The 24,842-nt window shown below is 43.6% G+C and overlaps 1 protein-coding gene across 11 annotated transcripts in view; it reads right to left on the reverse strand.

Annotated features, from left to right (window-relative positions):
• Positions 1 to 6,597: 6,597 nt before the first annotated feature.
• tns1a (tensin 1a) overlaps positions 6,598 to 24,842 on the reverse strand; it is a 116,863-nt gene continuing 98,618 nt past the window's right edge. For 5 of the 11 annotated variants that reach the window (XM_039792794.1, XM_039792792.1, XM_039792803.1 and 2 more), the window contains 18 exons: positions 22,983 to 24,668; positions 21,917 to 21,997; positions 21,135 to 21,298; positions 20,753 to 20,885; positions 17,272 to 17,346; positions 16,091 to 16,117; positions 15,657 to 15,738; positions 14,795 to 15,345; positions 14,615 to 14,701; positions 14,173 to 14,301; positions 13,279 to 13,374; positions 13,096 to 13,173; positions 12,428 to 12,499; positions 11,506 to 11,532; positions 11,012 to 11,180; positions 9,995 to 10,063; positions 9,864 to 9,893; positions 6,598 to 9,751 (listed from right to left, as the gene is read on the reverse strand). In XM_039792794.1, the coding sequence (XP_039648728.1) occupies positions 9,622 to 9,751; positions 9,864 to 9,893; positions 9,995 to 10,063; positions 11,012 to 11,180; positions 11,506 to 11,532; positions 12,428 to 12,499; positions 13,096 to 13,173; positions 13,279 to 13,374; positions 14,173 to 14,301; positions 14,615 to 14,701; positions 14,795 to 15,345; positions 15,657 to 15,738; positions 16,091 to 16,117; positions 17,272 to 17,346; positions 20,753 to 20,885; positions 21,135 to 21,298; positions 21,917 to 21,997; positions 22,983 to 24,668 (3,686 nt within the window). In that variant the 3' untranslated portion in view covers positions 6,598 to 9,621. The remainder of the gene's footprint in view (positions 9,752 to 9,863; positions 9,894 to 9,994; positions 10,064 to 11,011; positions 11,181 to 11,505; positions 11,533 to 12,427; positions 12,500 to 13,095; positions 13,174 to 13,278; positions 13,375 to 14,172; positions 14,302 to 14,614; positions 14,702 to 14,794; positions 15,346 to 15,656; positions 15,739 to 16,090; positions 16,118 to 17,271; positions 17,347 to 20,752; positions 20,886 to 21,134; positions 21,299 to 21,916; positions 21,998 to 22,982; positions 24,669 to 24,842) is intronic. The other 6 variants (XM_039792797.1, XM_039792798.1, XM_039792799.1 and 3 more) reach the window with 6 other exon arrangements.

Genomic DNA, 24,842 nt, shown 5'->3' on the forward strand with positions numbered 1-24,842 from the left:
TATAGTCTTTATGAGCTGCTTGCATAATCGATTAATTAGAATTAGAATTTCTGGGTGAGGATGGGCTGGTTTTCTATCAAATATAATGTGCTAATACCAGTCTAGTGTCTGTACGCTAAATCTAAAGCTGTAGCCAGTTAGCTTAGCTTAGCACAAACACTTGAAATAGGGGGAAACAACTGGTTCTGTTCAAAGGCAGTAAAATCCACCCAGCTGTGAGGGTCTTGCACTTAGTCTTTATGCTAACCTTATTTTTTTGTAGTTTTTTTTTTTTTTTTTTTAATTTTTTTCCCCTATCAAAAATTTTTTTTTTTTTTCAAAAAAAAAGCGGTCTCTAAAACCACAAAATCAGCACGATGTCTGCATATATTTTTTGTGGCAGAGACAAGAGGAAACATCCATCCTTCTGATACTTGCGGAAGAAATTGTCTTGTTTCCTTCCAAATCTAAGTATATGCTTGACTGAGATGCCTCACAGTCTCCACTCAGTCTCAGAAAGTTGACCCTATAAAAGCTGAATTGGATTTGAATCCTCACACGACTCTAAATATGTAGCCTACGTCAGTGTGGCAGATAGGAGCACTGATTAGCGCTCTGATGCACGATCGTTGTTCCGGAGAGATTTCACACGAGCGTGAAGTTAAAAGGGAGTCAGTGAGCTGTTGCACAGACACGGCGAGAGTCTAGCAGGGCCTGTTCTGCAACTTTGGCGGGAGAACAGCTGGCCCGTTTCAGAGCTGAGCGCCTGCTGGCCTCTTTCTGACCAGCATGTGGATGTGAGGAGAAGCCCAGTGTACGGTTTCACCCCTAATTAGCCTGCACTTTTATCTTAAGGAAATCCTCTGTGAATCATTCAAACTGCGGATATGACAGGGGTTAGGAGTGTTTTTGGCAGCAAGTTGGCTAAATCAGAGCTTCTCCTGAGAAGATTACCACTGGCAGAACCAACACTTGAAAAAGAGAAGATCACTGATGAGCTATTAATCATTTCCTAAAAGATTCATCACCAGCCTGACAATATCATCATGTCATGAATGTTTGGGGTCAACAAAAAGGCAGTTATGTATTTAGCGTCACTTGCAATAAGCACCTGTTGCTGTTCTTTTGTAAGCAGCTACAGAAGATTAAACCTATCACTCTCATGCAATTTGTTTTCTATGGAAGAAAACAAAAAGTCCTCTTTGGGAGGTTTAAAAAAAACAACAAAAAAACCATGGAGGAGGTGGAGTGCAAACCAAAACAAGCAGGTTGATTTTTCCATTTGATAAGAGCAGAGTGGGAATGTTCCCTTATTTCCCAGGTCAGTGGCATCTGCATGTGCAGGGGTCAGGTTTTTCCAAAACGACAGAGCGTGTGTGTGTAGGGAGGTTATACCTGGGTGAGATGCCTCTCACAGACTATACACATTTCAACTGTGCACTTTGGTTCATGTTTTTGCCATATGTTGCATAAAAGTGGGGGAAAATGGGTGTTTGTAGTTTCAACACTGATATCACTTCTAAGGGAAAGAAAATCTGAATTTACTTTTACTATCCTCAAATTGGCCAGGGACATGCCCCCCAAATAATTCACATTTTAATGCCACCATTCCATCATATACATTGATCTTTATGATTGCATATTTTAATGAGTTTGTCTCCCTGATGAAAAGGAGAATTGGGCTTCTTGTGTGTGCCCACGCACAATAGCTATAAATAGCTATTTATATTTTAAAACACACCTATTCCTGACTGATCAGAACTTTTGTAATAAGAATCATTAGACCTTATTATAGCACCCCCTGCACCCCTACTTGCAACGTCTAATTCTCTCTAGTGTTTTGTTAGCAGTTCATAATGGACTAGCAATAGAAATGATAACAAGTGGTAAATGTGATAAATCACAGACAAATGCATCCACATCAAATCATTTGTTTTATGTAAATAAAATACAAATTCATCAAAAATAAAAAATAAAATTCTGCCCCAAACGAGTCCGCTGAGCAGTGCTCAAAGTACATAGGCTACTTTACACATACAGTGGATTTGCAGAACTTAACCCTGGGCATCTATGTCACTAAATCGTAACAATTCCATGCAACACAAGTGTTTTTATTATTAAAATAACCTACAATGTTGAGAAAATTCAGCTAACATCACCACTAGTCTTTTGGATTTCATATTTAACACGTAGCCTACCTTGGCCTCTGGTGCTGCGTGTGGATCCGCTCTACAGTCTTCTATTTGTGAATTTTTACGTTGAAACACGAGAGGATAATAACGATCGTGTGAATCGTGCTCACAATTCTGCAGCAGCGGTGCGCACATATAGTTTTACGACTCTGTCCGTCAAGGGAGAAAGTCTTAAGCAACCACTGATAGGGGATTTGTATATTACCTTTGCCTAAATGGCGACCCTTTCTAAAATAACGCTGGTTTTGTGATGTTGGCAATTCTAAACTGATGCGTGCAGTGCGCCGTAGAAGCATCAAATGAGGCGCGTCAGTTCAGCGCGTTTGTGCCTTCGTCAGCGTGAGAAATACAAGGTGTGGCGTGTGAGCGTGTTAACTGGTTGAAATGCGCTTGAGAGCCCCGCCCATAGTTAGCATTGCAATGTTTGTGACGTTTTTATGAACGTTTGTTAACTTTAGCCTTTATCCTGTGTTGTCAGATCTCGCGAGAGTTTGTTGCTGAGACAGAACAGCCCGTTCCGTTCATGAGAATGCGATGGACAGAAACAGGTCTCCAACAAAGTTGGAAATGTCAGAAAGATGGTTCCAGCGTTTACTTTGGTAACTATGGGGCAAAAGAATCGGTCATACTCTGTGTTCATGTTCACGACTCCCATTAGAATCAATGAAGTCAGGACCTGCCGGTAGTCCCCTGAAGAGCCATGGCAGTTGCAAAACCCACGTCACACAGATACAGGGAATTACTCTGAGTTGGGGTTGCTCTGTTCTTTTTCTCATTTAGATTTTTATTGAATTCTTAATAGCGGATAAGTACAGGGTTGGTGATACATTTCTAAATTTCTAAATTGTGGCATACACATATGACATGTCGCAGAGGAAAAATTAAACTTGAAAAATAAAGTAAGAAGTATGAGGGGGAAATCCAGTCTACGGAAGGACAAAGAAGCTATGTTGTATTTAGTCTCTGATTTCTTGGGCTGAGTTTTCATTAGCGCTTGTGTAGGTCCAAAAAAGATCCCAGGAGGTAATCCCATCCTCCTTGTTAGCCAACAGTTTGTGAAGTCCAGTCCATTAGTCCAGTCTTTCAGATTAGGAGATACAGCAGTTTTCCAGTGTCTTAAAATAACTCTAGAAGCTGTGACCAAGCCCACCATAATGACAGAAAAAGTTCTTTTTGATATATTTGGTATTTGTGATCTGTCCCCTAATAAACATATGGCAGGAGTCAGGGGAATCACTGCAGCTGACCAGTTACTCAGGAAGTCCACAACTTTGACACAGAATTGACTCACTAATGCACATTCCCATACACAGTGAAGAAAAGTTCCTATCTCTGTTTTACACTTCCAACACATTATCATTCATCAATTTAATTCTATGTAGTCGCACAGGGGTATGATAATATCTATGCATTATGGGGCGTCTCTGTTCTAAACCTTCTCTGAAAATATCTTGACATCTACCCGATGGATTGGCAGCATTTTGTACCGACATTCATGGTTCACAGATAATGCATCCTAATGACTTGCTCCCCTGCCTGTCCATTGCTGTTTCACTCCTTAAAAAGGTCCCATGGCATGAAGATTTCACTTTATGAGGTTTTTTAACATTAATATGTGTTCCCCCAGCCTGCCTATGGTCCCCCCATAGCCATGGTGGCTAGAAATGGCGATAGGTGTAAACCGAGCCCTGGGTATCCTGCTCTGCCTTTGAGAAAATGAAAGCTCAGATGGGCCGATCTGGAATCTTCTCCTGATGAGGTCATAAGGAGCAAGGTTACCTCCCCTTTCTCTGCTTTGCCCGCCCAGAGAATTTGGCCCACCCATGAGAGAGAGAGAGACATCATGGCTTTCAAACGAGCAAAGTGGCAGTTGGTCAAGGCCACACCCCCCTCTCCTCCTCAATAGCTACAGGCACAGAAAAGGCACATCCTAAGGAAAGCTCATTGTGGGACTGACTCTAGTGGCTGTAATTCTGCACCAAGGCTGAATTTTGGGAAAGAGACTTCAGATACAGTATTAGGGGACCACTAAGGTCTATATAAAAGAGACTTCAGATACAGTATTAGGTGACCACTAAGGTCTATATAAAAGCATCCAAAGAGCACCATGTCATGGGACCTTTAAAATTGGAAGGTTTTATCGCTCAGATCTGTTGGAACTGAAGACTCTGGAGAAATGCTCGCTTTAGCTGACGAGGAAAGTGCTTCGTCAAGTGTATTTCAGATCACAGGCCACAAACTTTTGATACTCCTTGCCGCATGTTCTTTGGCGTAAAACACCTTCAGCGCACCAAACTTTAGACAGGATGTCATTCCAACCCAGCGGCTTACCTCCCAGCCATCCACCACCGAGGACGTTTTCAAAGCAGAGAGGCATATGGTCCTGATTTTTAATTCGGTGAATTGGCTGCCGATCGCGCACCAAACCACCCGGTATCAGGGTGGACGCTAAACGCCGTGCCGCTGATCTGACATTTGAACTTTCGCTGTGTTTTTATTGCCTCGACTAATGCTATTTTTCGAGTTAGCTTTGTTTTCTCTCGGTTTCATGTTATTGAAATAAAAAAAAACTATTCTGCGCACAGGGGGATCTCTTGTAAAAGAGAACTTTTCTGTCTATGGGATTTCCTTGTTCAAATAAAGGTGTCGAATCAAATCAAATCACATGCCTTCCATCGCCAGCCTGTTAACTCGAGATCTGTCTGTTTTGAGTGGGAATGCCCTGTATATGCAGTAGGAACTAAGCCACAACCGAGCCAAGAGAGCCATGATGCACTTGGTGAGAGTGTACAGTACCTCCCTGACAGCTCATAATATGACAGTGCGTATGTGATTTGTCGGGAGTGTGTCATGCATATTTGGGAGTTTGAACACTGTCTGCAGCCGTGAGAACCTCACAGAGTTTTGATTCCATTTCTTTACTGCTTGTGTCCGTCTCTTACGCCTCTGACTCTCGTCGGTCTCAGGGGGGCTTAAACTTGGAATCAAACGCCGAACGCGCAAACAGACTACTGCTTGGAGAGCTGCCTTGTTGACTCTGAATATCCCCAGGTGGCTCAATCAGTGGCTCAGCCACACCCACACACACACACACACACACACACACACACACACACACACACACACACACACACACACACACACACCTGTTATCAATTTGTTTGTGCTTGTATGATTAAATGGTATTTCATTTTCTGGTTGTGGTTGAAACTCATTTTGTTATCAACTACCAAATCAGTAAGTTACTCAAATGGTGAATTAAATGGATAACTAATACATATCTGAATAAAGAACAAAATAAATAGAAAATCAAAAATACATTAGTAGGGGGAAAATAATGACATGTAATGCCCACAATAAAAGTTGGAAACACCAAACATTTTAGATCATTTTCTGAGACTCTGCACATGTTCCACCCTGAACAAACTCTCTAGAATAAAAAAGAGAAATAGATAAACTGATCTGCAGCCTGCTTTATACGGCCTGCGTTTGTAGCATTGAGAGGCTTTAAAGGCAAACAGACTTGAACTCAGACCAATAAATGTTGGTTTGTTTTTTTAAATCTGCATGTTTTTCCCATTGGTGCACAGGCCAAACATTACATTTTCAAAGATGGATCGCTGATACAGTACGTCACCAGCATTTCCATTACTTAATAAGCACCTGCAAGAACAGCTGCAAGATGAGAGACTTTTTGTCTTTCACTTTTAAAATGAATAAATTCACTTCAAAAGGCAGCGGGGTGAGCCGACAGTCACATGTGCCTTCGGTGCAAAGTTGTTTCATATGAGGTTTGGATTTCGAACAAGGGGTTTTGCTTATGTGACCGTGGCCAAAATCTTGCTTTTATCGTTTGCCACATTCTACATATCTGAAGGACTTTCACAGGACAGTCAACAGGAGCGCAGCGGGGGGGGGGGAGAGGCAGCAGCTCTTGAAATAAACTTCCCCCAAGGTGTCACACATTAAACCTAACGAGGTGATTTCTGCACACCTGACAGAGAAGCCGAAAATAAGAAGCATTGAGGTTGGAGAAAGGGTAGAAGGAAATCTCATCTAATCCAGCATACTTTTGGCAGTAAAATCATGATTCAAGATTGTTATAAAAACCCATTTATCGAGTCACAAAAACCAAAGGAACACCCACATAGCTTTAATGTAACTGATTTGTATTGCTTTAATGTTTTATTAATTTTTTTTTTTTCCTCTCCATAGGAACAGGTAAGCCATGACAATATAATGTAAATGATAAGCGCAAACAAAATCTGAGACCCTTTTGTACATTCATACAAGTCCCATCTGTACACAAGGGGTCACAGAAATCACTTCTTTTTTCACTGAAACAAGGTTAACTCTTGACTCAAAGCCAACAGGTAAAATGCAATTGAATTTAGTTTTTTAACGTAGAGAACATTTCTTTTTTTTCCCCGTTTTTCTTTTTCTTCCAAATGACTACAAATGGCATAAAGGTCAATTTAAGTGCACTGTTACCTCTTTGCTCTCAATCAAGCGCCACCGTAGGCTACATTCCTCCCATTCGTTGACCGTTAAAAACTGCAAAAATGTGATGATGCGACAATGTAACAAGTTCTTTTTTTTTCTTCTTTTTAAACATATCAGGAAAAATAAGAAAAGAATAAATAAGAATAAATAAATCAGTGACTTTTCGAGAGGGCCCGGAGAAGACACCTTTGGCAGTCTGACGAAAGCTGCAGCTATGGAGCTTTAGCGTCACGGTGAGACACGTCCAACTTCGTTTACCTCCAGCAGTGACACCCATATGGAATTTTCTTTCGGTATTGTGAATGTAAGTGCTTTAGTGTACACACTTCCAACTGGGGCACAGTAGACCTTTTTTTTTTTTTTCCTCTCTTGAACAGCCGATGGAGGCGGACACATTTTTGGTGCGTTCGAGACACCAGTAACAACAAATTCCATGCTTTCGTCATCTGCAGCTGAATGTCTCGCTGTGTAAACCCAAGGGCCCCTGCGCTACTTGACTGTATACGACCAATATAACACACACATTTCTGTGTGTCCTGGCGGGGTTGAACTTTCTTACATTTGCTGCTAAAGCTGAGCGAGGTGTGTGAAGTGTGGAACACGCACACACACACACACACACAAAAAATGGAAACTGAGTAGCAGTTGAACGTAAAAGAGCGACATGCAGCCAGTCGGCATAGATGTAAATTGTTTGAATCTTTGGCAAAATTATACTTGTTAACTATGGGGTGCATACAGCTGTTTTCATATTGCATTTGAGGTTGGCTTCCGAACTTGTTCGTGCTTCCCTTTTCTAAAAGATCTTAAGATCAGCTACAACGCATTTGCTTCTGTGAGCGCGTTTCTGCTGTTGAAACGCACTCAAAATGCTTCTGTCCATGCAAATCAGACGCTTCTATCTCATTCATGCCCTACCTCGTTCTGAGACAACGCAAAAAAAAATAAAAAATAAGAACGGAAAAACATGACGAGGCGAAAAAACAAACATATACATGTACAAAGTAATGTACACCATATATTCAAACACATTTCAAAATCGTCAGACCTTGAAATCATTAGCCAAAATAAGTATATCTTTTTTTTTTTTCTCAACCCATTAGGTAATCTTCTTTATCTAGACTGTACAATATATGTATATATGAGTAATCATGAGGGACCAAAGCAACAAAAATAAATACTTTTTCGCTATGTCACCTTTCAAAGTAGTATATCTACGTATGTACATTTATATCAATATCAATTTTCCTTAGCTTATTGTGAATGGTTGAGCATGTGTTCAACAAGCAGGCATTTGCGCACAGTGTGGAAACTCCTTTTTTTTTTTCTTCTTCTTCTTCTTCTTTTTCTTCTTCTTCTTCTTTGCCCTAAAAGGTATCTAAATTTAAATTTGAAAGACACTGTGGAAGGAAAAACAAAGACCGGACTGTCCTTGATACAGTGAAAGGTAACCCTGGCTCAAATGGACCAAAAATAAAGAAAAGAATAAGTAAAAATATAGCATCTCACCATCATGTGACTACTTCAACAATGGGTTGTCTACTTCTTTTCGGGACTCATAGAAGAGTACAAAAATGTTGTCTATTTCATGCAGTCTTTTGACAAGTCGTACAACCTCAGTGTACTTGTCTAAAAGGTTTTAAAGTCATTTTTAGCACACAGCATTAGAATGTTTTCAGTGATGTTGAATGTAGCTATGAGGGTGGGTGCAATTCGGGACAACAACATGCATAAAGAACAGTGCATAGGTCCAGGTCATTTGGGGGCCAGTCCCTGGTGATTTCCAGTGTGTTTCAGTGGCAGCGTCTATGAACATGATCCACTACTGCAAGCAGTTGGTGATGGGCAAGTCTATGTGACTTTGGGTCCAAGCCTGAATGAGTGGCGCCATCTCGTGGACAGTGAACAGTCTTCCTCTCTCCTGTCTGCCATGCGATCAGGAGCTTTGCTGATTCCAGGAATCCAATATGTTTGAGAGAGAAAGAGGGAGAGATCAGGCTTGGACCACCGGAGGCCGAGGTGATGCAAGTGTGCGCTGACACAAAGTGCAGTGACCTTAGCGTGGCGTTGTTGTTTTTTTTTTAAAAGTTTTTTTTAAAGTCTGGTTTGCTATGCGCAGTTTAGATCAGTCGACGTTTCACTGCAGAGCCCTTTCCAACACACAACAGACCCGGAAATGACCACTCTAAGGATTTCACAATGATTTTTTTTTTTTTTTTTTTTTTGTGGAAGGTAGAAGAACCAAGCTTAAAGATCAAGCTAACATGCATAAGGTCTTCAGACACTGTTTTGCTAAAAGCCATCAAGGCCAACTTTTTTCCTGAAGACAAGTTCAAGAAGAAACTGTATTTTTTTTTTTCTTCTTTTTTTCTGGAGTAACACTTCATCTTTTAAAAAGAGGAAATAATAATGGCTTACTAGCTACATCATTCTTGCACTTGTATTGCAACTACCTTTGGTAAATCAATCGACAAAAAAACAAAAACGACAAACGGAAAACCCTGAAACGTACGAGTCCTTACAGTACATGTTCCGCGACTGAACTTAGCGTTGTTCCTTTTAGTCTTTTAGCTAGCGTTTTTCTTCCACAGGTTCCCCCCTGCTAGTACATTTTCTCCCTTCAAATTGCTTTTACGTTTGTCACGTTCACAGCTCCACACCGCACATCCTCTAGCGCCACTCTGGATCCACGCCAAATCCTTTTAAATAGAGACTCTTCCAAAAAAAAAAAAAAGACCAAAGTCAAGACAAACCAGCAAGGCAGAGAGGAAAAAGAGAGAGAAAGAGAGAGAGAGAGAGAGAGAGAGAGAGAGAGAGAGAGAGAAAGGAAACAAAACAAAAAAAACGGGAAACAAAAAAAAAAAAGTCATCGAGTCCTGGCGAAAAAAAGACACCAATGACGAAGGAAGATTTCAAAACGGCCGCTGCCATTTGGACGTCAGGGGTTTCACCGCTTCATCATTTTGGAGGCAAAGCTGACGATGGCGGAGGCGGGCTGATCTGGGTCCAGCTCAGCGAACAGGTGGCTGACATTGTCTGTTGTGCTTCCTTGTTTCCTCGCCACGAATCCAAAAAGCCTGGTCGGATTGAGAAGAACACATCGCAGTTAGTATATGTCTGTGTTCTGGCAACACGATAACCTGAAAAAACAATCCAATGATTTCTAACTTATAAAGTATTTAAACCTACTTCACTGAGCCACCGCCTTCTTTGCCCCACCTATGGGAGGAAAACCAGAATTTATTTTTAAGGAAACAATCAAGAAGTAGTTTTCAGTTGTTGATATTTGGGAGACGAAAACAGGTCTTGACGTTTCTTACTTTCTGTCCTGGGGATCAATGTCACAGTAGGTTACCGTGTTGATGGGATAGTGTCGTCTGAAGAAAAGTCTGCAGCAAGAGAAACGAAGAACACACACACACACACACACACACACACAAGTTATCGTAAGTGTTTATTAGGCTCATTCTGCATCTATTAAAGCCACCATGTGTACGGTTTTCACGTGGTTGAAGCATGTTTTCAGTTACTCCGATGGCATGTAGTTTTGTTGAGACAATCTAAGTGCACGTGAGTTTATGTCCACTTTCTGGGATTGCCCCGTTGCCTCTGGAAATTCTGCCGGATGTCCTTCAATCGGCCCGTATGTCCGTCACCTTCTGCTTCCTTTGTGTTGGCGTTCTAAACTCCGGTGGATTTGTGAGGACTATGGTTAACTGCTCCTCAGATCTCTGCAGGGTAAATCCAGACAGCTAGCTAGACTATCTGTCCAATCGGAGTTTTCTGTCGCACGACTGAAACAACGTTTGAACGTACACACGTTCCACCAAAACAAGTTCCTTCCCGAGGCTATTTTTTTTTTTTGGTCCGTAGAAGGAGGATTGGTTCTTCAGATGGCGCCCCGCACAGCCCTGTCCCCTCCTACCCCCCACAGACCCTCGCCTCCCCCGAGGGCTCACCAAGTCCACCAAGTTTTTCTCCCATCCCGGAATGCTGTGTGGACTAGCCAGACCCTCCTCCGCAGCGCTGTGGAGGAAGGTCTGGCAAAGCGAGACTAAATGCACATTGATGCTTTCAGTTTGGCTGGCTGCCACAGCGTCTTCTTCAGAATCACCACTTGGGGTCGCCAAAGTAAGCTTCTTTTTATTTATTTTTTTAGCAATCTTTTCCTCTGATTTGATGTTTTTACCAGCATGGTAATCATTGCACTGGGTTTAATCATTTTTCAGGCTATATTTTTGCCAGTTTCATCTAGTCCTAAATTCTTATTTTCTAATATTAATAATTTAAATGTGGAAGAACATTGAGAGAGATAAGGTTTATGCGTGTGGACTCACTTCCTCTGACTGTCGGTGAGCGTGATGCCTTGCGTGGACACTTTGAAGTGAACGGTGGTCGCGGCAGGCAGAGGGTTGGTCGCCAGTGTCTGACCGATCGCCTTGGCGATGGCCTGAGGGCCCGTGAGAGACTCCATGTCCACCGAGTTTATGTAGAGAACATTGCACGCTGGAGGCAAAGAAGACAGAGACACAGTCAAACGAATAAAGAGGAAAACAACGTGCATGCGGTTCAATGTAAGCGGATGGAAGTTGCGGCGAGGCGTGTTCGTAAAAAGCTTACAATGAAGACTGTCGTGTAGTTAAGTGTCCCGTGCACTGTGCAGCTGGTAACTACATGAGCAACTGACTGGGATTCTCAATATAGTGTGCATGCATTTCACTTTCATTTGAGGGCTTGTTTTAAGTTGAGTTAGCTGTTCCTGCGAGAGCAGTCTTCCCCACAATCACATTCAGTCAAAGTGCATGATGGAGCGGAGCAAAGCAGTATTTACCATGGGCGTCCTCAGGAACCTTCTGAACTGTAAGGTAAAGGGTGACAATGTGTGAGCATATAAACGGATTAATGAAAGGTTTGTAGAAACCATAACAATGTGTTTAGAATTGCAATAAATCCTTTTTTTCAAAGACAATGTATATTATATGTATTTCTTTGGTTTGGAAAGTCAACTTACAACCCGTTCTCACTCCGAACTCGTAAAATACGGACATTTTACGGACATTTGGACAGTGGCCGTCAGCGTCTGAAGCGACACAAAAAAGCGCCCTTCAGCGTGTTTGTAGAACGTACCGGGGAGAGCAGCAGCTACGCAGGGTTTGAAGATGACGTAGCACTAAGAGCGACTACGGTAGCGAGTAGTATGAAAGCCCGGAAATCCGCACAGGGAGGTTGGTTGGTGGTGGTGGATGGGTCAAACAACACAGGAGACTTTCGCCCAGGAGACCGGGGATGGTGTTCCCCGCGTGTCACGTTTCCTAAACGTTCGTCTTTTCCTAAACTCAACCGCCCCGTTCTTCCCGCGTGTCACGGAAACGTAAGCCCACCCAAGTCCTTTTCCTTAACCTAACTGCGAGAAAAGTGACGCCAACAGTCCCAATCTAGAACGTTTAGATAAAGCGCGTTTAGCTATGACGATAATAACAATGGCAAAGGCACCTGACCAAGCGTCCGTATTTTACGAGATGGGAGTGAGAATCTGTTGCAACTTAATACTCAATAAGCTGTGTGTTTATGTGGCAATTCATTTAATCAGTACCCTTGCTCCTGCGTTACTATTCCCTTCTGTTTTTTTTTCTCATTCATAAAATCCCTGTCACCCCATGGAAAGGATATTCATGGATGCTTTCTGACGCGATGATGGCGCTGAATTGGCAATGAGACACTGTAGGACTATGAACCTGTTAAAAGCATCTTACCCGCTCCCTGCTTCAGAAGTTCAACAACTGGATCAGTAGGCGTGGCCAGCTCCAACGCCTCTTCATTTGGGTCTGTGAGTGACCGAATGAGAATAGAGAAGAATAGGAAAGATCGTTAACACGAGTAGAAAGCAACACGCACACCACTTGCTTTATCTCTTTTGTGGTGGTGTGGAAATGACTTCCCCCGGAGATAGAAAAAAAAGGTGTTGTGTGTTTAATTGGTTGCAGCGGTTTAAAATTTGGACTGATTGTGGAGCTGGAGTTTTTTTTTGCATGTTTATTGAAATATACAGAGACAAAAAAGGTGGTGCTTGTGTTCCCATGGCGCAGTGTTAAAATCTAGACGCGTTTTTTCCTTCGTTTGTTCAAGATACAGAGAAACAAAAGAAAACCTTTTTGGGAAGTAAAGCGCAATTATGTATTATATACCTGAGTTATGTCTTGTGTACTGTATGTATTATTGACGTAAAAAAAGGCAAAAAGTGTATTTAAGCACTCTACCACTACGTGTCTTGAGAAAGGTCCTTGTGACCGAAACGCTGACTGACCAAATGAACCAAATTGCAATGGGGGATAAGTGTGCGCGTGGAATTTTCTCTCTTTTTGAAATGGATTGCAATTAACGCCACTGGCACTCATCCATGGCACTAGAGGGTGAAGCTGACCTTTGGCGGGGATCATCAGCTTGCAGGGCAGAGCCAGCGGAGTCATCGAGTGTTGGTACACCAGAGCAGAAAGACAACCTACAAACACGGAGGAATCGTTCTCTTAATTTGGATCGCTTTGATTATCAAATGAAATGCTGATCTACAAGACAAGAAGTCACAACAACAGAGCTATAACCTCACCGAAGTAGGGCTCGTTGGGGCAACCCTTCAGACGGACGCCTTTGGGGCTCGTCTCAATCAGGAAGTGCCGCACCAGCTCATTAGTCATGTCACCAACTGGAAGAAATAAATATCAAAGGTCCCATGGCATGAACATTTTACTTTATGAGGTTTTTTAACATTAATATGAGTTCCCCCAGCCTGCCTATGGTCCCCCAGTGGCTAGAAATGGCGATAGGTGTAAACCGAGCCCTGGGTATCCTGCTCTGCCTTTGAGAAAATGAAAGCTCAGATGGGCCGATCTGGAATCTTCTCCTTATGAGGTTATAAGGAGCAAGGTTACCTCCCCTTTCTCTGCTTTGCCCACCCAGAGAATTTGGCCCACCCATGAGAGAGAGACATCATGGCTTTCAAACGAGCAAAGTGGCAGTTGGTCAAGGCCACACCCCCACTCTCCACCTTGCCCCCCCCTCTCTCCTCCTCAACAGCTACAGACACAGAAATGGCACATCCTAAGGAAAACTCATTGTGGGACTGGCTCTAGTGGCTGCAATTCTGCACCAAGGCAGAATTTTGGGAAAGAGACTTCAGATACAGTATTAGGGGACCACTAAGGTCTATATAAAAGAGACTTCAGATACAGTATTAGGGGACCACTAAGGTCTATATAAAAGAGACTTCAGATACAGTATTAGGGGACCACTAAGGTCTATATAAAAGAGACTTCAGATCCAGTATTAGGGGACCACTAAGGCCTATATAAAAGAGACTTCAGATACAGTATTAGGGGACCACTAAGGTCTATATAAAAGCATCCAAAGAGCACAATGTCATGGGACCTTTAAAATGGGAGCATTTTTTTTCCAATACTGTTTCAGTATAAATCTTTCATGCTGCCAAAGTTTATTTCGTTACCTTTTTTGTTCTGTTGGATGGTCGGTGGGGGGCAGGCCACCTTCATGGCCAGGCCGTAGGCTCCGCGGAAGGAATGGCTGTCCCTTATGACGAACGCCCCGGGCTCCCTGTCCTTCAACAGATTGATCGCTGAAAGAAGCGAGAGAGGAGGAGGAGGAGGAGACCAAGGAGGCGAATACAGGGATAAGAAGAGGAAGGGGAAGAAGCAGGAGGATGAATGAGATTGAATAGGATGAGGCAGACAGGGAAATGACCAGAGGAAAACAAAATGAGGGGCATTGATTTATGGACGAGAGGACAAAAAGGGAATAAACAGAAGGGCAGAGAAGATGAAGGGGGAACACACATTCAAGTGTGGAACGGCTGTCATTGCTATTTCACTGTCTTCCGCTGCGATCGATAAATTCACAGCGGTGGGTTGTTTGAAATATCTAACGCTCACCTTGCTCCCTGGTGATGTCTGGCTTGTACCAGTACTTTGAAGTGTCCTGGACAAACTTGACATTCATCTTAATGTCTGGATAACCATCTGTTTGGACCAAAGAGACAGGGGGGGGATGAGAACCAGAGGGACACAAACATTCTGCGAGGTAAACCATCCCAACGTGTTTCTGCATCTCACCATATATGGACTTTGAGACGTCTGGGAGCGTGTGCGTGCCAGACAGGTTTGGCGTGCTGCCACCGCTGGCCGGCGTCGGCGTCAGGTTCTTGTTGTCCGTCCTCTCGGCGTCACCGCTGGACATGTGCCTCTTTTCCGGCAGCTGTGGGGAGACGGGGAAGGCAGGCGTGGAGAGCGGCTGGGCGCTCCACTGACGAGAAGCAGCGCCCAGCTCGTCAGGCGTGCTGTGGCCGCTCGCCGCCGTGCGGCGCCCCATCAAGGGGCTGGGAGGCACGCCGCCGGCTGCTGTTTTCCGGCCGATCAGAGGGCTGGAGGGGACGCCGGATGGAGAGGGGTGTCTGGCCAACGAGGGGCTGGCTTGACCCAAGCGTCTCTGGAGGGCGGGGCTCGGCGGCGTGTTGGTGGCCACTGTGCGGTGGAGGGTGTTGGGGCTGCCGGGGATGGTGTGGACGCCCATGATGTTGACCTGGGAGCCCTCGGGGGAGGCGGGTCTGTGGGGGTAGGAGGGGATGGGGCTGTGCGGGGCGCCATCTGAAGAACCAATCCTCCTTCTACGGACAAAAAAAAAAGCAAAATTAGAATTTTTTTTTTTTTCCATCTGTATTTTATATCAAGGGTCAACACCTTAACTGTCTTTTACAACAGCATCACAACCAATCAATGAAATAGGCGACTACATACAATATCTTTGATCTAAAATGACACAGGCTTTGTCCAGGCTTGGCAGCTCGTTTTGCTCATAAGAAACTATTGAGATGTAGATTGACTATTGGTGCTCCCCTATTGCTTTGCACAATGAAACTACATGCCAAAGGGATACAGAGCAGTAAATGGACTTTTCTTTTCCCCCCTCCCCACTCACCCATCAGCGCTGTGGATGGGACTACTGGAGGAGAGAGGAACGTTGAACGCTTGTGCTCTGGAGTCCCCAAAACTGCGATTATCTGAAGATCACAGAGCATCAAAAACACACACAAACACACACGCGCACACACACACACGCGCACGCACACACACCAGTCAGTCTCAACTTAGTGTCATTTAACATTTTTTGTTGTTGTCCAAAACCAAATGGGATGCAGTTATCAGGCGTCGGACCCAAACAAAAAGTTGGAGTGACAGAAGTAGGACATTATTCAAATTTCATTCTTAATACAACAAACATTCTGAGGAAAGCTGAGTGATGCACAAGTGAAAAGGAAAACATTTGGTTGCAGTGAAACTCGATTGTTAAAAAAAGAAAAACCCAAAAACTGTGCCGAAGTCAGGAGACTGTGCTGGTGTCGGATGCCTTACCTTGCTCTCCATCATTAGAATCAGAGTCTGACAGCAATAATAGAATAGATAGAAAGCAAGAGAAGAGGAGGAAGATGTGTGGAAGAGGAGGAGACAAGGAGGACAAATTTGAGCGCAAAGCAAGAACTGGAGGGTGTGTGTTAGCTATTAGCATTTTTAGTGGAAGCATTTCCATGAGTAATAACAGTTTTGAGCACCAGAGGGCAGCAGACACTAACAATCAAAGTGCTAAAGCCAATTTCGGCTCACTCAGCTACAGAGCTGCAGTTGTATGATGCAGTGATTCTGCTCTGTCTCCTGCACAACGCTTCTGAATATATACTATTCTACGTTTTGATCCTCTTAAAGGTCCCATGGCATGAAAATGTCACTTTATGAGGTTTTTTAACATTAATATGCATTCCCCCAGCCTGCCTATGGTCCCCCAGTGGCTAGAAATGGCGATAGGTGTAAACCGAGCCCTGGGTATCCTGCTCTGTCTTTGAGAAAATGAAAGCTCAGATGGGCCGATCTGGAATCTTCTCCTTATGAGGTCATAAGGAGCAAGGTTACCTCCCCTTTCTCTGCTTTGCCCGCCCAGAGAATTTGGCCCACCCATGAGAGAGAGAGACATCATGGCTTGCAAACAAGCAAAGTGGCAGTTGCTCAAGTCCCTCACCTCTCCTCCTCAACAGCATTTAAAGCTACAGACACAGAAATGGCACATCATAAGGAATGCTCATTGTGGGACTGGCTCTAGTGGCTGTAATTCTGCACCAAGGCTGAATTTCGGGAAAGAGACTTCAGATACAGTATTAGGGGACCACTAAGGTCTATAAGCATCCAAAGAGCACCATGTCATAGGACCTTTAAGCTGCTCTAAGGTTGTTAATTAATTTAAATCCACTTTGTTTGAAATATTAAATACTTCCAACTCTCTAAAAACAATCAAAAAAAAAAAAAAAAAAAAATTTTTTTTTTAATATTTTTTTCTCCCCCAAAAAAAAATATTTTTTTTTTTATTTTTAAAAAAAAAAAAAAAAAAAAAAAAAAAATAATTTTTTACACAACAATGAGAGTATATGTCTGCATTGAACTTTTACAATGTTATGGATGATAATGGATCACCCAAGACAAAATTTACAGGACATTTACTCAAATAAAGAGGGAAAAAAAAAAGTTTAAAATGTGTGTAAACTGACCTGATCCGCCCGGGTGATGGGGCTTCAGTCCCAGCGCTGACAGAGGAGTCTTGGTCAAACCTGGAGGAGAGCGAGCTGCAGGGCAAAAGAGAAAGAAAGAAGAATGTAAAGGAACGCTACAATAGAAAATATACAACTATGATGACAGTGAGATGAGAATGGTACATTTAGGCCATGCAAGGACGTAAAACAATCAATTTAAGGAATGAAAAGACACAATTCTTCACTTTAGCATCAATACAATGCTACATGAAGAACATTCTATGATGAAAAATAGTAAGGTCCAAGGTCAGAGGGCCCATTAAATAGATGTATCTCTCTTGCAAAAGCATAGGAAATAAAGCTAGAATGATATCATAGCTGACATTTTGTATGTTTCCACATGCCAGATTAGGTATAAACACACACACATATATATATATATACATACATAAAATACAACAGGTGTTTGCTAAAGGAGACAATTTTCAAATTACAAGTACACACTATTTTCTACTCTCATAAGAACCTGAATTATGTCAGGTATCACCTATGAATCCAACATCAATTCTTTATTTCATATTCTTATTTGTGGCCCTTTTAAAAAAAGTGCTTTTAAAAATGAAACTGCACAACTGACCCCAAACTAATTATGAGGCTGTAGCTGAAAATGAGCCAATGAGCATCCATCCACAACACAAGTATGTCACAAGTCATGAAAATGTTGGAAGATTTAGAGCATGCTGCGACCCAAACAATGATCGGGTCCAGGTTAGATTGTGGCCAGATGAGTCAACAACACTGGATAGAGGTTGAAGATGGGGGGGTCATATTAATGTTGCCATGCGTGGTGAAAGAACTGAAAGTCACCCAAAAAAACTGAGAAGTTATTTCCAAAAGAAGATGCCATTGATGCCAATAAGGAATCTTAACACACTCAGTTATTGCTACCAAAGTAACAATGTGGCATAATCATTTTTTTTTTATGGATTAGATCCTTTATATTGCAGGTAATGGACATCCAGCATTTTGGAAATGAACTCTTCATTTCGTTAATCCTCCACTTACAAAAGAATCCACATCAATAGCAATGACAGGGATTCGGGACTCAAGTGCTCACTTAAGGTGGCATGGGGAGGGGGGAGAGGGGTAGATATGAAGGGCAGAGCAGATTCTTACTGCAACAGCTGTGTGTGTTCAGGACTGACTGCAGGAGAGGGGGGGGGGGCAGGGCTGGTTTACAAAAGTATCCTCACGGTCAACGCAATCTGTCCAAAAAAGCTGCTGAAAAGGGTTGCTCGCTGTCTGGAAAATCTAATAGATATGTCTCCAAGGTTGTTTTTTTTGAATCAGTAATATATTTGAAGTACCATTTCAAAATGTCAAAAATAAAGACATAAATCAATACAAAGTCATGAACAGAAAAAGTCGGTGCTACGAGAATCCAATATACCTGACAACACGAGGCTGCATACAGTGGTCATGCAACACTGGTCAGAAATAATAAGAAAGTTTGCATCTAAATACTGCTGGAAACAAGGAATATGTGTATCTTATGCTGATTGGCTGGTTGCAAATAAGCCATCGACATTGTACTGCAGTGATGAAAAGAAAGAAAACAACCAATGAAAACTATACTGCAGTATAATTGCTATAATAATTCACAGATATCTTATGTTACTTATGATACAATATTATTTAATTACAGTCCATTGTCCATATTTCAAAATATTTGATTAAGTAAACACATTTTAAATATACAGAAGATAAAGAAAATGAAATAAGAGAGAATAAGGGGACGAATCAGAGGAAGAATATAATTATATCATTTCCTTTCACTTCACTTTACTTTACATTTGCCCTCTCTAAATTTGCTTTCCAAGGAAAAACATGAGTGAATGACAAACTAGGTCCCCTTGTCATTCAAAAACAGGATTTGCACACACCTGCTCTGTGCTGTAAAGTCTTCACACTTCATGTTTTGCCTGAAGCATATTCAAAATTAGTTTGAGTGCTGTGAAAGGCGCAGTACCATTTACATGTTGGCTGTGCATCTTACATTTTTTTTTAAAAGTGCTGCCCTTCTAACGTATAATTCTTTACAAATTTAGTACAAATAATTGGTTTGCAATCTTTTTATGGAGCCATGGCTGAAGTAAGTAGTGCAGCTGTGTGTTCTCATGTCACCCCTGAACACAGAATAGTTCAGTGAAGGAGAGGGCCCACCCTATGCAACAACATAAAGGGTCACTAACTGCAGCACATACATAGATCTCCTAAACCCCCTTATGTGCTCAGTGTGCTGCAGGACTCTCTCTCTCTGGTTCTTTAACACACGACAGTGATGGATCAAACATTCACTTGCATCCTGCTCCTGCTGAGCTTGTCTGCAACATTTGGCAAGTACGGTATGTCTACATCGAGGAGCGAAAGACCAGGCATGAAGCCCAGATGTACTGTCGGCTGTTTCACACAGACCTCGCTCCTATCAGAAATACACACGACGCAGGGCGTCTTTGGCGGCTTGTCGACGGCACTCATAAGTACATCTGGATAGGCCTGGTAAGGAACTCCGCAGACAGTGAGAAATGGACGCGGTCAGAAGGTGGGGCGGTGTCCACATTTTTCTGGGCAATGGGTCAGCCCAACAATGGACCAAATGAAGACTATGGTTTACTTTATAACTATATGTAGCACGATGCAATACTGGGCTATGAATTTCCCTTCTTCTGCTACAGCGTGGTTGTGGTGAGGAAGAGAAAGACTTTGGGAGGAAGCTTTAGACTACTGCAGGAAGCATCACCGTGACCTGGCCAGCGTGGAATCCCGCACAGCTGCTCATCCAGAAAGAGTTGAACAACGATGACGCCACACGCACACGTCTGGATTGGGTTGTGTTTCTTTCCAGGAAGCTGGCTGTGGGCGGACGGGCAGCTGCTGAGTTACAAGGCCTGGGGTCAAGAGGGCAAGCCTACGTGTCCTAAAAACAAGCGGAAGTGTGCGGCTCTACAGGTGATGGGAGGGACGCAGAGTAACAACGGTACAGACTCAACACTGGGCACTAAATCTGCAGTTGGTACAGGGGTGGTTCCTACTAATGATATAGTAGATTTTGGAGTAAATACTGCAGCTCATAATGGGCTGTATATTTATGAAGTAAGTGATGCGGCTGCAGATGTAAAAGAAAGTGTATGGGAGGCTCGTGACTATGAGGAGAGACTCCATTTCTTTTGCTACTGAGAGTTTAACCCCCAGTAGTATTAGTTAGTATTTCTTGGTTTATTAGTTCACTTGTTTGAGTTAAACTTAAACTGCATTTTTGACTGTTTATGTTAAGTAGTTTGCTCTCACAGGTCCTGATTATGCAATTCTTTCCTGGTTTTTCACTAGTTACATTTTTTCTTTTTTTTTTTTAATAATAAAACGGCAAAAAAAGAATTTAAAGTCAGTGTTTAGAGGATTGGAGAGTGCCTCCCCCAGTCTGCAGGCAGGTTGAACCTACACATGTTGAAGTAGGGAGTCTGTGGCGACACGGGAAAGCTGGGGGTCTGGGGGGAATTCTCACCACCGCCTCCGAAGATGGGACTGTCCCCATCGTCGTCCTGAAACGCCTCCCGGTAGCTGTGTATGGTACCCTGGAAGAAATGAAGAGGGGGCAGATTTTCACACAGATACCAGAACATTAATATAGACATCCAAACTTCCACACTTAGGTCATGTGAAATTGTCTACGTAAAAATGTTTCCAAATCACAACATATGGATGTAAATGGAGAACACCCTGCAATACAGACATCAAAAGTCAAAGTGTCTCTTGAACAGTATCATATGGAAATTGCACCTGCACTTGAATTTGGTTTGACACACTTCAACCTAAATGCTGACCTCTCTGGGTCTTCCTCCGGGGTTGAGAGCCAGATTGTGGGCGAAGTCCGGTGAATCCACCATCGACATGTTATCATGGCTGCTCTGGTACTGTCCCTCACTGGTGGTCCGACGACGACCCATCTCCTGCGTCACTTCTGGGGTCATTCCTCTGGAGCGAACCCCTGAAACAACCCCCCGATCCCCCCCCAAAAAAAATCATTATGTAGAATTGTCAACAGTCTGTGACTGACTCACTAGGCTTTCAATTTAGCATTTTGCAACAGCATGGGATTATTTAGCAGTTTCTGAGATGGATGATTTTTCGTTTTTGAGAAGATAAACCATCAAAAGTGGAAGAGCAAACTACGCAGGAAAATATAGAACAATATTCTTTTAATCTCAGTTTTGTGAGCTCAGTTTAGCTGGTGTGTAGGTTTAATCTCCACTGTTAAAAGCAAAGCCCGGGACATAACCTTAACCTGCCTTCATCAAAACAGACAGACAGACAGACAGACAGACAGACAGACAGACAGACAGACAGACAGACAGACAGAGACATAGAGAGATAGAGAGACAGAGAGAGAGAGAGAGAAGAAAAAAGAGAGAAGTATGTAAAGAAGTGAAGGGAATACAAATTTGGAAAAGGAGAAATAAAGCAGAAACAGGAATTGATGAAGAAAGTGATCATAAGAGATCTTAAAAGAATCTTAAAAATTGGTTGGGAAGCAGAGAAAGATTCTACAAGTGCAGGAAAAAAAATGGAAACAAAGTCCGAAAATAAAAGCGAGGTATGGACAAACCAGAGAAGGAAAAGGAGCGATGGCGGTCAGATTGTTGCGATGTCATGCTTTCACTGATGCCCCGAATACGAGCGTTGTACTCTGTTCCCGGGGAGGGAGGTCAGGGTGGTGGAGGAAGGGCAGGAAGGCGGAGGAGAAAGGTGGAGGAGGAGGAAGGTGAGAGAGGTGCAGTGGAAGAAGCAAATGTTGGGAAGGTTTGTCCATACAGCAGAGAGATGGATTAAACAGAAAAGGAGAAGACATATCAGAACAGAAATGAAGTGAATCTAATGAAAGTGAAGAGAAAATGAAAAGATATCTGTCAAATGAGATGAAAACGTGTTCATAGTCCAATTCATTTATGTAGCTGCAAGGTGAAATTATTTTTAACTGTAGGGTTAATGATGATGTTTAAAAAAATTTTTAAAATAGGATGAATTTACAACTTTTTTCCACTGGGGGTGTCGGGGAACATCCATGGATGCAGACAATGCATGGAAGCTGGAGCCTCTGAACGCTTTGGCTATTCTTACTCTCATCCCATCTCCACTCTCACCAGCTCTGCTTTATTTCAGCTGCAGAGCTAATTTTATGACTACAGGTCATTCCTCTGGAATGGCACCCCATGATGAATCTGTAACAGAAACTGCTGAAAGCTGCACTGCTTACATGCTGCATGGTGCTTGAGAGTAAAGATGCATTGAGATGAAGTTGAAACTTTACCAGATAAACTCTAAATACACTACAGTGTCCAATCCAGTGAGCCGTGTCAGCATTTTGGATGCACACATGTTGCCTATGTATAATTTTAGGGACCATACACATGCTTTTAGCCTATTTACAAAACAATAACAGCAGATTGCAGCTTAATACTCTCAAAGCATAATGTACTGCTTTAGATTCTCTTTTTTTAATTACCTCCATTGTTTTCCGTTCATTTCATAATGGCAGGAAAATTAACCTGACCTGAAACCTGTTTTTTAGCTAGTGTTACTAACCAAAATGAACATCATGTCTGCATTTGTTTTCACGGTTACATTATTGTTGCGTGGCAATCATCATTTCAGACAATAACTCTAAGCCTTACCAGCGATGCGGTGAGCCACAAGGCCCTCCAAGTTAAGCGTCTCCTCCTCTGTTTCTTGTTCTCTAGGCAAGGATGAAGAAGACATATCCTTAGGTTGGGGGGTGAGTACAGGGAGGGGAGAGGAGGAGGCACTGTAGCCTGGATAAGGAGACGATCCCTGCAGGTCCGGGGAGTGGGAAACCACACTGCCTTGGTAAGAGTTCACAGGCTTTACTGGCACCTGCTGGTTGAAATTAGCGGAGGGATCTGTGGGGTAGTGGTGGGCTGCTTGGCGTGTCTGGAGGTAGGGCTCTGGGGTGTGTGTCGGGGTGGTGTTTTGGTGTTGGTAGGCGGCGTTGGGCCTCTGGGGAGAATACACCGGGGATTCCATCACGGGGCTCTGATTGGGCAACGTTGAGACTCTCCCAGTTGACCGCAGTGGCTGATGAAAGGAGTTGTTGACAGACCCAGAGTTGTTGAAACCATGGATAGCAGAGTCTGCTTGGTAAGAGGGTCTTGCAAGGGTCTGTGAGAAGGGCACCTGGGAGGAACTGAGGCTGTTCTCCCCAGGAGGCGCACTGTGGGACTTGGACATGTGGGAGTTGATTGGGTCTAGGTCCAGCATTAGCATGTTGAGCGCCTCAATGGACTGCTCAATGTCCCGCTGCGAGGCTGAATTGGGGAAGTGGGGCAAGCTATGGGTTGACTGAAGAGGAGGGCCAAACGGATCATCTGGGAGGCTATACTGGTGCCAGGTGTTGAGACCTCTTTGAACAGCCTCTCGACTACTGGTGCTCCTCTCTGGGGCCCTGGGCATCAGTTTAGGGTTGGTCTCAGGGCTGCTGGCTGGCGGATTCCCAAAGGACTGTGAACGGTACATCCCTCCTCCGTTCTGGTAGTTGTTATATCCCCCCTGTGGCGATGCAGAGTCCACAGACCTCTCTTGCATCGTCGTGGGCGTACGTATTCCATGCACGGGCATCTCGCTTAACTTTTCCCCAAGAACCACTCTCTCAAGATAGGGTTGGTCGTTCTGCCTGCTGTTAGGGGTCGGTGATTGGTAGTAAAGGTCAGCTGGTGTTGCCTGGCCCTCTAGGGATGAGAGCGTGCCCAAGCTGTCCACACTGTTACCCTCTTGGCTGTTGGGCAGCTCGTCGTCTAAAATATCTGTTTCACGCTCCTCTGTTGAAGGGGCCCCAACTAGCCTGGTGTGGCCCCCGTTGACGTGCACCTGCGCTGGAACAAGGTGCCGGACACCTCCTCCTGGACTGGTGGACGTGGACAGGTAGTCTTGTCGTTGGTAAGTTGGTGCTTCTAGGCCACTCAGAAGCTGGTCAAGCTCTCTTTTTTCCTGTGGGCTGAGCGGTGGGTGGGTCGCAGTTGGGTTGTTGTGGTTCACGGGGCCCTGCACGGACTGGCTGTGCTCATCAGTACGATCAGTCTTGACGGATGCGGTAGAGTTGCCTGAGTCGCTGCTCACGGAGAGGGTGTGGTCGACGGCAGGGAGGGCGGCGTGGCCTGTCACAGGAAGGGTCTGGTCAGTGGTTTGGAGAGGATGGCTGGGGTGTTGTAACGGATTCTCTGCATTGGTCAAGGGGTTTTCATGGACTGGGAGGCCGTTGATGGTGACAACTCCCTCCAGGGAGTCTTTCTTGCGGACCCGGGCATATAGACTTCCATCAAGTGGACCTTGGGTATGATCAGCATCTGAAAGTGACATAAAGAGATGTATACTCAAATGATTCAAGTATTCCACGTTTTCATGCAATACCAACCATAGACAGAATCAAAACATAGAAAAAGTGGTACATATTTGTCTCTTTTGAACTGTAGATGACTCCAATGAGTACAAAACCTGCTTGAAACCTGCTTCAATCATAT

Source organism: Perca fluviatilis, chromosome 24 (assembly GCF_010015445.1).
Source record: "Perca fluviatilis chromosome 24, GENO_Pfluv_1.0, whole genome shotgun sequence".
Classification (NCBI taxonomy): domain Eukaryota; kingdom Metazoa; phylum Chordata; class Actinopteri; order Perciformes; family Percidae; genus Perca; species Perca fluviatilis.